This window comes from Petaurus breviceps, unplaced genomic scaffold (genome assembly GCF_028583685.1).
Source record: "Petaurus breviceps papuanus isolate PSGF00001 unplaced genomic scaffold, PetGlider_PUasm1.0 99, whole genome shotgun sequence".
Lineage (NCBI taxonomy): Eukaryota > Metazoa > Chordata > Mammalia > Diprotodontia > Petauridae > Petaurus > Petaurus breviceps.
In genome coordinates this window covers 11697793-11710458 of record NW_027187465.1, presented here as the reverse complement: position 1 = coordinate 11710458, position 12666 = coordinate 11697793, and the positions used below count along the sequence as shown (strand labels likewise).

The window sequence follows — 12666 nt, the reverse complement described above, 5'->3', positions numbered from 1 at the left end:
GGGGAAAAAAGGGAGAGAGAAAGAAGGGGGAAAGAGGGAGGGGGAAAAGGGAGAGGAGGAAAAGAGGGAAGGGAAACAAGCGGGGAGAGGAAGAGAGAGAGAAGGAGAAAGAAAGGGGGAGAGAGGTATGAAGAGAGGGGGAGACAGAGGGTGGAAAGGGCAGGGGGAGGGCTCTGGCCCCTCCTAGCAATAATCACCACCACCAAGGGCCAGCCTTTAAGACCCTAAGCCCTTTCCATTAACAGTTTCACTGGAGGCTTCCTACAGTTCTGAGACATCAGTGGGACAGGGATTCCATCCCATGCACAGACTCTGAGGGAGAGAAAGGACCCCAGAGAATCAGAAGCATTCATTCAGAGCTGGCAACTAGTCCCACCCCCGCCCATTTTACAGACAAGGAAACTGAGGCAGGCCAAGAGATTAAATTACTAAAGCATAAAAGGTTAAATGACTGAGAGTCCAGACAGGACCTCAGAGGCCAACTATTCCAGCTCTCCCTTTAGAGGCAGAGAGAGAGGTGAAGCAACTTAGTGCACAGACTGCTAGACCCGGTCAAGGAGACCCAAGTTCAAATCTAGCCTCAGACACTCACCAGCTACATGACCTCTGCCTCAGTCCCCTCACCTGTAAACTGGGAACAAGGCTGTGGGAGCCAGCACATGTGAGGGCCCTGCCATCGCCATCATCATTCGTATTCTTCTCCTCCCTCCTGCCCCCGCCCCGCCCTGGCAGCACGCAGGCTGGCTCCTTCCCACTGCCCTCGGGCGGGAAGCCTGGGCTGGTACCTGTACACGTGCTCCTCCTCGCTGGCTCCGCGGGGGCAGGGAGACCCAAGGCTGTCCCGGGACACAGGGACGCTGGGATTCTTTGCACCAGCACTGTACCCGGGAGACTGGGGTGGAGGCTGCCGAGATAAGACACTGATGAGGTCCTGGGTGGTGGAAGGGGTGAGATGGCAGCTCCACCCCGGAGAGGGGGGGACAGGACAAGCAGCCCTGAATCATCTGCCCCCCTCCCCCCAGGAGGCTCACACTCATCCTCTCATGGCCTGCTGGGGGCTTTCCGCTGCCTGGTGATTAACACTGTTCACCACTCCTACTATGTGTGGGATGACTGGGGCCTTTCTGGACCCTTTTCCCCTCATCTCTTAACCTGGAAGTCTGCTCCCCAGCCCACCTCATGCCTCTAGACCCCCAGCTCAGCTGCATAACCAAGCCTGACCCATGCAACCCTGCCCTTAGTGTGCCTTGCCTCTCTAATCTACCCCCACAGACACAGGGTCTACAGACCCTACCTGCTGGTGGATGTATCGGGTGCCGCTGGTCTGCCACTGGTCCAGGGGATCGAGGACAGTGCCGTTGAGCGCCTCACTGGAGGGGGGTGGAGGGACTGGGGGGGGCACCGCAATCTCTTGATATGTGTGGTTTCCCGTCGGGTAGGAATAAGGGGTCTCTTCAGACAGGAACACAGGTCGTTTGGAGATATGGGAAGTGGTAGACTCCAGGTCCGCGAGCAGGGCGTCTGGTAGGGACAGGACAACATGACAGGCATGTGAAATCACAGGAGCAGCTGGCACAGGCCACCCCCACAGCCTGAGGGCCTCCCCTCACCACTGCCACCGGGGCCAAACAGCTTCTGAATTCTCCAAGGCCCTGGGGTAAGGAGGCAGAAGAAGGCAGACATACGACCAACCTTCCTAGGGTAAGTCAGGGGTAAGACCGCAGCCTTCTGTTCACGCTAATGGCATGCTGGGCTGCAAACCAACTGCCTGCCTCGGTAGTCCTCCCAAGCTCCCCCCAAGCAAACCTGGGCCCCCTCCCAACAAGTAAGCAGAGCTCGAGGCTCTCTGGGAAAACTCTGAGCTTCCAGAGAAGGGATAAGAAAGTCCTGACCAGAGCAGGAGGAATGACTGCACTGGGTAGAGGAGAAGCTGGGAGAGGCCCCCACGTCACAGGGAGGGGCCTAGCCTTCCTGGCTCTCTCCTTGTCAGAAGGGAAAAAGGTACCAGTTCTGGTGGCAGGACTGAGGGCCAGAGTACTGAGTGCATGACAACAGCCCAAGTCGGGGCAGAAGTGCTCAGGAGGCTCAGGGGCTCACCCTGAGGGGGGAAAAAGCCAGCTTCTAGAGAAGGGGTTGCACCAGGGTCCCTCAGGACCCCCCATCCCCATCCCCCGCCAGCTGGAGCAGGTGAGGTCAGGAAACTGGAGCCTCTCAGCCCCAGCTCCCAGGACGCTTTCAGCCCAGCCCTTGGACCCAACACTCAGCCCCGGTCCAAATCCACCAGCGTTTAACATGATCTGGAAACTGTGCAAAGAGCTGAGGATGAGGACGGATAGTCCCTGTCCACGAGGACCTTACAATCTAGTGGGAAGAAACACCCCAGATGGGAGGATGCGGCCTCTCCCACCCCCATCTTAGAGAACAGCCCAGAGGCACCTATGCCCACCACTCCCCAGGTGGCCAGAGCCAGATTAAAATGGAATCAAACATACTTTAAAAATAAAAATACTGCCAACAAGTGTATTTCTATGACAACATGTGGCTGGCAGGGATGTTTCTGTGTGGACTAATGGCCCAAAGGGTCCAGGATCACAAGCCAGCATGTGTCAGACACAGGACTTGAATTCAGCTCCCAGACCAGGTGTCCATGTAGCTCCCCCTCACTGCCTCTCAGATAACAATTTGAGGGTAGGGGTGGGGAGTCAGGATGGGTTCCTATAGGAAGGACCTGGCAGCCAAGAAACCAAGAATTCAAATTCTGGAAGACATTTACTAGCTATGTGAAGTGGTAACTTTTCTAGGCCTCAGTTTCCCTAGCTGTACAATGGAGGGGTTTCACCTTGATGATGTCTAAGACCCCTCCTACTCATGAGAAGGCCCTTAAGGGGGGCCCAATCTGCCCCTGGCCCAAGCTCCCTTCTTGAATTTCTAACCAGCCCAAACCTAAATCCCTCCCTCCCTCCTATCCTCCCAGGAAAAAGGAGGGGAGGCCAAAGTCCAGGGCTCTCTAGCAACTCCAAATGCCAGAGATGTCTGCCAAGTCTGAGGATACCCCCCCCCAGGCCACTGGTAGGTGCCCACCCCTCCCCTCCCCTGCCTCAGAGGAGTCTAACCTGGTACTTTGGTCCCAGAAGAAAAGTCCCCTCCAGCAAGCTGGTAGTATAAAAACTTATACCCTCCAGCCCAGAGAAATCTCAGGAGGTTAGGGTGGGGCAGGCCGGCCTGGAGGACAGGTCCTGTGACGTCAGAGAGAGTAGACTTCCTGTGGTCCCACCCCATCCCTTCCAGACTCCCGAGGAGGAGCTCCCACAAAGAGGTGGGGCTTCCTCTTTCTCCGCCAGGTGGAAGTTGAGGGAGCTGGGCTATAGGTGAGTCAGGAAGAACAGCTGGGCATGACCCAGGCCAGGTGGCCTCTGAGCAGCCAGGTGGCCCTGGCCCCAGGAGCTGGATCTGTGGGTGTTCTACTAAGGTCCTCCTGAAGACTCTCCCAGGAAGTCAAGAAATGGCACTGAGCCAGGCCCGGCGCTGACCAAGAGCCCTTTCTCCAGCATCTCTGGCTAGGGGTCTCCTGGAAGATCTCCCTGCCCAAATTCCCCGCTGGCTTGTCTCACCCCCCCAGCCACACCCTGCAGGCAGGAGGTAACCGAGGGACAGATCTGGAGGCACAGCACTCGGGCTTTTTACCTGGGGGACCCTGGGTAAGTTACTTCTCAGATCTTATGCCCCCAATTTCCTCATCTGTAAAATTGGAGCGGGGGGGGGGGGGGGAGGTGGGGCTGGACCAACTTCTAAGTTCCCTCTTTGCTCTTACATTCTGTCAGTGACCTGTCAATATTCTGTCAATAATCAATGCCAACTGATTAACAACTAGGAGGTACAGGGTGCCTGGAGCCAGGAAGACCTGAGTTCAAATCTGACTTCCCTTAGTAGCTGTGTGACCCTGGGCAAGTCACTTAATCCTGTTTGCCTCAGTTTCCTCATCTGTCAAATGAACTGGAGAAAGAAATGGCAAACCGCTCCAGTATCTTTGCCAAGAAACCCCCAAATGGGGTCATGGGGAGTCAGACTAAACAACTAAACCACAACCAAATGTGCCAGGCATTGTGTAAGCCCTGGGAATACAAAAAGAAGCCCCTGCCCTTGAGAGGCTCACAGTCTAAGGGTAGAAACAACAAGCAAACAAAGATGGCCAAGCAATTACATTGGGGATAAAGGGCAGATATTTTCAAAGCTCTCAGTCTGGGAAGAGAGGAGGGATGCACGGTCAAAATGGAAAACACCAAGACATGTTTCTGTTACTCTCTGAAGGGGCCAGAGGCAGCTGACCGCATGAGCATTCACACCTTAGAAATCGGCAAATCTGGCTTGACTTAAGAAAGGGAAGGAGAAAATGTTAAAAATGCAGATTAAACATGAAAGTGTTTCCCTAAGCACATGACCGTCCTGCACACAAAGCTGCTTGTTAAACCTTCACCGGCGGCCCCTGCCTCCACCTGCCACTTTGTGCCTTGGGAAGCTCTGTGTTCCAGGGTCCTCTCTAGGGGATCCTAGAAAAAAGGATGGAGAAGACGGAGCACCATGAACAAATGGAGAGAGGCCTGAAGGAAGCAAGGAAGGAGGGCTCAGGCTGTATTCTGGGGCCATCTGGATCCTAACCTCCCATTGTGGGGAAATGGTTAAAGTTCTCAAGTTTCCTCCCCTGGTATGAGTCAACACAAGTTCGGGGCCAGACTGGGAGGACCCAGAAAGGAGGAAGGAGGGATCCTAGGGGAGGGGTAAAGCTCCCTTCCTCTGGGGGCCTGGGCTGGAGCAGCGTCCACCTGCCCCCCGTCTTCAGTTACAGTTTCCCCCCTCCTGAGCTCCTCAGACAGCAGCCCTCCCCACTGGGAGAGCCGACCCCAGCAAGATTAAGGAAGTCCATGGACAGGCCCCTCCCAGCCACCTGGACACAAACTCTCCTCCCCAAGTCCTAGACCCCCCCATTCAAATCAACAAACATTCACCACGTGCCTGCTGTGTACACAAGGCAACAAGCTCCTGGGTGCTAAGGGTGCCAACAGAAAGAACGCCATGTTTATGTGGGTGGAGGGGGACGACAAATGCCCACAGGTGAGTAGGGGGAGTATGGAGCAGGAGATCCACAAAGTTTAGATCTACAGCTAGAAGGACCCTGGAGGCTGGCCCCCTCACTTTACAGATCAGGAAACTGAGGCCCAGAGAGATTAGGTAAATTACCCAGAATCACACAAGTGTTTTAAGGCAGGATTCGAACTCAGGTCTCCTTGATAGTGCCTGATCGGAATTCAAATCTTATTTTACATACTTCCTAGCTGAAGGACCCTGAGCAGGGCACAGGGCCTCTCTGACCTTCAGTTTCCTCATCTGTAAAATGGTGGTGACAATAGCACAAGCATTTGTAGAGCGCTCTGCAAACCTTAGCTGTACAGAAATGCCAACTATTGTGGTGGTCATTTCCGCAGGCATCCTGGGAGGCAGAGGCAGGGAGGCAGGGCACCTGCCTCTAGACAGAGATGAGGCCAGAACGTCCTTTGCAAAGGAGACTAACAGTACCAAGCAAGGGAGAGCAAAGGCCTTGGGTAGGCGTCCGGTGCAGAAGCCAAGGTTTCTCTCACTAGGGACTGGACTCCGGGGAACCCCAGCAGGTCCACTTGGCCAAGCTTCCCATTTTACAGATGAGAAAGCTGAGGCCCAGACAAGGGAAGGGTCCCCAGGGTAGTGAGAGGCAGAGGGGGCTCCTGCTCTGGGGCAGTGCCAGCCCAAGCCCCAGCTTCAGGACGGGGGGGAGGGGCAGACACACCCCTTTAGACTGGCCTCTGTCTCCCAACTATCTCCCTCTGGCAGATCCCTTTTAGTTGGCCAGCCAGTAAGCACGTATTAAACACCTACTGTGTGCCAGGCTCAGGCATACAAAGGAAGGCAAAGGCCAGTCCCTGCCCTCAAGGAGCTCCCAGTCTAAGGGGGGAGACAGCAAAGAAAGAAACAGGTAGAGAATGAATAGGAAAAGATGCAAGGGAGGGAAGGAGGGGCTGTGAAGGCTTCCTGGGGACCTGCGCTGGACTTAAAGGGGTCAGAGTGGTCCAGGCCTGGGGGATGGCCAGAGGGAATGCCTTGAGCCAAGAGATGGGGGGGTGGTGCTTGTGGAACCCCTGGAGGCCGGTGTCACTGAGTGGAAGAGGACATGCTTAGGAGAGGGGTGGGAAGAATGGAAAGGTGGGAGGGGGCAGGTGATGAAGGGCATTTTGTATTTGCTCCTGGAGGCCATCGGGAGCCAGGAAATTTATTGAGAGGTGAAGAGGTTGACATGGTCAGCAAATCCCTTTGGTGCCTGATGGAGGATGGACTGGGGTGGGGAGAGACCCAGGGCAGGGAGTCCCACCGGCTGTTACTGCAAGTCCAAGCAGATGCTGAGGGGCTGCACCAGCCTGGGGGAGGATCAGAGAGACACTGACCAGGTGAAACTGGGCCTTGGCACCAGCCTGGATCTGGGGGCTGAGAGATGGCCCAAGATGGCTCCTGGGTGGAGAGCCCAGAGGCCTGGCAGGACCCTGGACAGTCAGAGGGAGGTATGGGGGAAAGAGAAGGAATTCTACTTTGGCCACACTGAGTCGAAAATGTCTGTTGGACATCTAATTCAAAATGTCTTGGAGACGGTGAGAGAGGTGGGCCTGGAGGTGGGTTTCTCTCTACTTTCTTGCCCAAAGCCCTGGGTCTTGCTCTTCCCTCCCAGAAAGGAGCCCCTCTGAGCTGTGCATTTCTGATGCTGCTTAATTTTACTAGGCCAAGTGACCCAGGTCAGGGCACTCCACCCACCACAAAGGGGAAGATGAGGTCACCAGGTCAGGGCTGGCCAACGTGGGGGGGCACGTCCCTCCTGGAACGCAGTGGCAGGTTCAGAGAAGCCAGGGCCCACCAATGTGGAGGTGCAGCCTATCTGGCCGGGAGTCAGCTGGTACCTCAAGGCTGAAGTGGCCCAACGTGGGAGGAATGGCCTTCCTGCCTGGAGGTGGAAGCTGGGACATGGGGGGACAGTCCCCAGGGGAGCACAAGGGACCAAAGTAGCATTGCTGACCACCAGAGAGCGCTGTGGATACACAAACACAACCTGGGAGTGGAGTCCAGTAACCGAAAGTAACCTAACCCGTTACTCAGTAAGGCCCAGAACCATCCAGTGGCTGGAGGGGGCTGACCCTTCCTTAGGGCACTCTGGAAGTGCAGAGCAGCTGAGAGAAGGGCCAAGTCCGCTCCTGGGGGCCCTGCATTACATAGGGAGGGAGGGCAGCTCTGGCAAATGCTGGCTCTGACAGCTGGACAACCTTGGCCAAAGCCACCTGACCCCTCAGCTGGAGAATGAGTGACCCTGGACAAGCCTGAGCCCCACAAAACCCAGAAACCAGGACTAACAAGACCTGCTCTGCCTACCTCCAAAGCCCTGGGCAAACCTGAAAGTCCTTTACCGACCCCCAGGATGCTGGGATTCCCTCTCTCCAAATGTGGGTCATTACCATTTCTAAGCTGGAGGGAGGGCCCAGGAAGGGCTACCCTTTACACAGGCTTTGTAATGTACATGACATTATGAAGGTTCTGCAATGTAAATTTTCCTATTACTGTCTTTTGCTTCTTCTCATCATGATCTTAATTTAATATATCCACCTCCTCCCCATTCCATCAATCAAGGCAGCCCCTGGAACAAAGAATCTGTTTAACAGCAATTCAGTCAAACCAATCAATAAATGTGTGAGAGTGTATGCAACATTCCACACCCCAGGCCCCCACCTCTGCAGAGGGTGAAGGGTGCATTTTCTTGCTGAGTTATTAGTGAACTTATTGGTGAGTCTGAATCTGGCTCTGGAGGGGGGGGCGGTCATACAATACTAATAACAGTGGTTAACAATTACATAATTTCTTAGATTTTACAAAGCACCAGACAGATATTGTCTTGTTTGAGCCTGTGAGAAGGGAGCTACAGGTATAATTATCAGGTACAGGTGAGAAAAGTGAAGTGACCAGCCCAGGCTCACATAGTGAAACTTGGGTCAGAAACAAGATTTCAAGCCAGGCCTACCAGGGCTCCCTCCACTCTGGCCCCTGGCCCCAATCCCTAGGGCCAGCCAGGCCTACCAGGGCTCCCTCTGCTCTGGCCCCTCGCCCCAATCCCTAGGGCCAGCCAGGCCTACCAGGGCTCCCTCCGGTCTGGCTTCTGGCCCCACTCCCTAGGGCCAGGCCGGGCTGCTTGAAAGCCCCAGAGGAGTGCGGCTTTGTGGGGGTCCTCTGCTCCAGTCACTGCACAATCTGGGCACTGCCCAGCCATCTCCTCCCTGGGACCTTGGTCATGCCTGCCCTCTCCTCCTATTACAAGACTTGTGTCTGTCAGCTTCAGGAAACATCTTCTGGTCCATTCCAGCCCAGCACAAAGACAGACCAGGGACTTCTGTGGAAGCCCATCTCCACTGGGCAGTCTGACTCCAGGGAGGGTTTCTTTAGCCTGACGAGGAAGCAGCAGTGGCAGCTTCCTGGTGGGGAGAGGCAAGCTGCTCCCTCACTCAGCCCCCAGAGCTCCTGGGGCTGACCCTGGAATTCTGGGGCCTTGCCTTCAGCGGCCCTGGCCCCAAACAGCACTGATGGGGTTAAGGTGCTCTCTCTGCTGAGACACATTCCTTCCCACTCCCCTCGGCTGTCCGTGGGGAGGGGACCCGGGCACATTCCAAGGCCGCAGCTGCTGGTGCCCCTGCACTCCCTGCCTTTGTGTCTGCACTCACTGCCCCAAGGGACGTGGCTCCTAGGCCCTGGTACCAGCCAAAACCTGCACTTGCAAAGCCCCAGCTGGGACCTGAGGGGGTGGTCTTGCCCTGGGGATCAGGGCGGGGGGCCGCAACCACCCTCCTCAGTCCTGTATGGGCAGCCCACACTCCCTCTCCAGGGATATCAACTCACTGAAGGACAGCAGTCAGTGTGGCCCACACTGGACAAGTGGCCATCACAGTGTGGTTCTGGCCAGCTCTCCTCAGTAAGGCCTCTTCCTAATGACCTGCCTCAGTCTACTCCTTTGTAACTCCTGCCCACTCCTCCCAGTTCTGCCAACCAGAAGTGAACAGTATCTGGGGATCCCAGATGGGGATCCCAGAGAAACAGTCTAGCTTAACCCCATCATTTTACAGGGCAGGGAAGGGAAGTTAAGTGACTTGTCAAAGGTCATGCTGATAGTCAGAGGCAGACAGGACCTATATTCAGCCCTGAAAAGACGGTGGTGCCATCCACAGAAAAGTTAGAAAGACCATGACGCTGTGAGGGTGGGGAAGGGAAGGGAAGAGGGGTCATGGATGCCATGTTAAGTCTGCGTGGCCAATGGGACAGCCAAGTGGAGGGATCCAGCAGGCAGTGGGTAAGGCCAGGCTGGAATTCAGGAGAGAGGTGAGGGCTGGACTGGAAGACCTGAATATTGTGCCAAGATAATGAGCAAACCCCCCAGAGCTGATGAGATCAGTGGGAGAGTATAGAAAGAGGAGAGGGCAGAGGACAGAGACCTGGGACTGGTCAGGAGGCGTGAGAGGAAGACCAAGGGCAGGGTGGTCATGGACACCTGGGGGACGGGAAAGTGGCCAAGAAGGAGAGGGTGGGCAATGGGGTCAGATGCCAGAGAAGCCTGGGAAGAGGCAGCTGGATTTAGCAATCAGATGACTATGCTCTTCTCTGGGCCTTCCACCAGCAGAGCAGAAGCTGCCGAGGGCAGAAACTGTACCCCCAGCACGCTGACCTTGGGGCCTGGATGGGCCAGCCTGCTCCTCTGGTCTGCAGGGCAAGCCCAAGCAGCCTGGGCTGAGGCAGGCCCAGAGACAAGGGACGCTGGGGCCTTGACTCAGTGTCAGACAGGACTGAGGGAAGGCCAGTTCTCCTTTCCCGCAGTCCCACGGAGGGCTCACCTTAAAGACACAACACTTCAGCCAAGCAGGCTTCTTTGGGTATCGTGGCCCATTTTAGGAGTCTGTGCTGAAGCCCAGGGATCCCTTCTCAAAAAAAAAACATAAAAAATAAAATAAACAAGTTTACAAAGGAAACCAGGTATAGTGAGATAGACTGAGCAAAGTCTTCCACAAACCATTTGGTGGATCCCTTGGGGGGGAAGGCCCCCACCCCCCCAGAAGAGGTACCAAACTAAAAGTTTGGGGTCACTGAAGCAGAGCCCTGGGGGCAGCATCCTGACTTAGAAAACCACATGTTAATATTATCTGTCTTTCACTCTAGTTTCATTTATTTTGTTAAAATATTTCCCAGTTTTCTATTTTTTTTTAATTTTCCAATTATTTATTTTTTCCCAATCTTTTTTCTTGTCATCTCCATCTGGAGATTCAGATGGAACAATGCTAGACAATTCTTGCCAATTTACTGCCTCCCAACCAAACCAAACAAAAACGGCATCCACAAGGATCTCATAGGGAGGATCAGGGGCCTGGCCAGGTGTTTGAGAGGCCTGTTCCTTCCTGCCCCTTAGGAAGTGACAGGGACCAAACTGGAGCAGGTGTGCCAGGCTAGGAATGTGAGGGAGGTCTGGCATCAGGCCCAGCTCTGCCTGCCTTCCTGGGGCCTGGGCACCTCTCTCTGGGCCTCAGTCTCCCCACTGGGCTGCTGGGCTGAGCTGGCCTTCCTCTCCACACCCCCCCACCTCCCTGGCAGCCGCCCTTCCCAAGGAAGGAGCTATATAAACAGCAGGAGGTCGGGGCTCCTCTCATCGCAAGGCCTCTGGTTAAGACTCTTCCAGATTAGGAAGGAAGACCAGGCGGTCCCCCTCCCCCAGCCCCAGCCCCAGCGTCTCTGGTCCCCTCCCCCAGCCCAGGAGTGGAGGAGGTAACCCAATCCCCCACAGGGCCCTCGGACATGCTGAGTAACTACCCAGGAATGGGGAGCCGGGTATATTTATCCTGATAACGGGCCGCTCCCTGGGCCAGGCGGCTCTGTGACCCCTTAAAAGCTGAGGCAGAGGTGAAGGCAGAACCCTGCTCTGCCAGCCCCCCCCCGCCCCCACCCTGGGAGACCCAGGGCAGGGGTCTGAGGCTCCCAGACAGAGCAGCAGAGCGGCCCCAGGGCAGGAAGACTAGAGTTCAAATCCCACCTCTGACTACCTGGGAGAGCCACAGACTTTCCCAAGCCTCAATTTCCTCATCTATCCAATGGGAATGATAACAGAGCCTGAGGCTGGAGAGAGACGTGTGCCGAGAAAGGTCAGTCTTTGTGGTCACTGACATTATTCTGACCACTTCTGAGATTTCATCGGTGCAGGGAGCTCCTGGTGGTCACTTACGGTCACCTAACCTCTGTTTGCCTCAATTTCCTCAACTGTAAAATGGGCACAATAGCGCCTACCTTGTTGTGGGGTTCAAAAGAGACGGCACGTAGCAGGGGTTTATTCCCTTCCCTTGAATAAGAACGGGACATGAGTGGTGGCGACACGGTCATGGCCTAGTACACTGACATTTAAGTGACACGTTTCTTGATGGGCTTTGGGGGCGTGCCTCTGGACTGCTAGGGCCCTTCTCTCAGTCCCAGCTGGCTCTGCCTTCCCCAAGGGGAGGGCCTAGCTGTCGCCTCAGTAGTGAATAAGCGTGCCCGGAGGTCACAGCTGCTGACTCAGAGCTCACTCATCAGGAGGAAGTGTGGGCTGCAGATGGAGGGGGAGACCGGGGAAGTGAAGCCGAGCCCCCTGGATGCCCCCCCTCCCCAATCTGCCGGGAGCTCATATGATTCTGGGCTTCAGGGCTGGGCCTTCCCACACTGCCTCGGATGGGATCAGCTGCCCCACCACAGGGAGCTGATTTCTTCCGGCTGACTCTGGCTGCATTTGGAATGTGGGATGTGCGTGTCTGAATCACGGTTCTGTCACCTGTGGGTTACGGGACCCCATCCATCTGTAAAAGGGATGGGCTGGAGGAGGTCCTTTCCGGGCCTAAATGGATGATCCTGTTTTCTTAACCAGGTTTTCCATGGCCCTAAAGCTAGATGGCCCATTGGGTCCAATCCCTTCACTGGCTACAGATAAGTAAGCTAAGGCCTGATGATCTGCAGTGACTAGCCTATGGCCTCATAGAAAATCAGCAGCAGAGGGAGGGTCTGGGCCAAAGACCTCAAAGGCAGGACATTCCCCTGCTCCATCCACATCCCCTCCAATTTCATTACAGGATTCCTTGTGATCTCCCCCCCCCCCCCGCCCTGACACCCGAGACTTGCTAGACAGGTCCCCCCCAACTGGAAAGGAGAGCTTCCTAAGGGCTCGAGGGAGTCTCAGGACAACCCAAACCCTGGTCCTACAGTTTATTTCAGCAAACATCAGACACTATTCCAGGAGCTGAAAATATAAGATCCGAAGAGATGTTCTCCAGAGTCGGTGACGGGGAGGTGAGAAGCACAAAGAATCAGTATAGAATTACGGAGGGAGAGAGAACACCCTAACAGCTGGGAAAGGAATCAAGGAAGGCTTCAAGGAGGAGGCTTGGGCTGAGCCTGGAAGGAAGGTCAGTACTGAGGACAGCCTACAGAAGGAAGGAAGGAAGGAATAAAAAAGAAGGGAGGGAGGAAGATGTAAAAAGGGAGGGAGGACGAAATAAAAAAGAAGGGAGGGAAGGAGGGAGGAAGATGTAAAAAGGGAGCGAGGATGAA

The 12666-nt window shown here is 55.3% G+C and overlaps 1 protein-coding gene across 1 annotated transcript in view; it reads right to left on the bottom strand.

Annotated features, from left to right (window-relative positions):
• The window catches only part of PXN (paxillin), a 52290-nt gene that overhangs the window by 11804 nt on the left and 27820 nt on the right, over window positions 1-12666 (bottom strand). Inside the window, 2 exon segments of the mRNA XM_069081845.1 lie at window positions 786-904; window positions 1295-1521. Of these exon segments, the coding sequence (XP_068937946.1) occupies window positions 786-904; window positions 1295-1521 (346 nt within the window).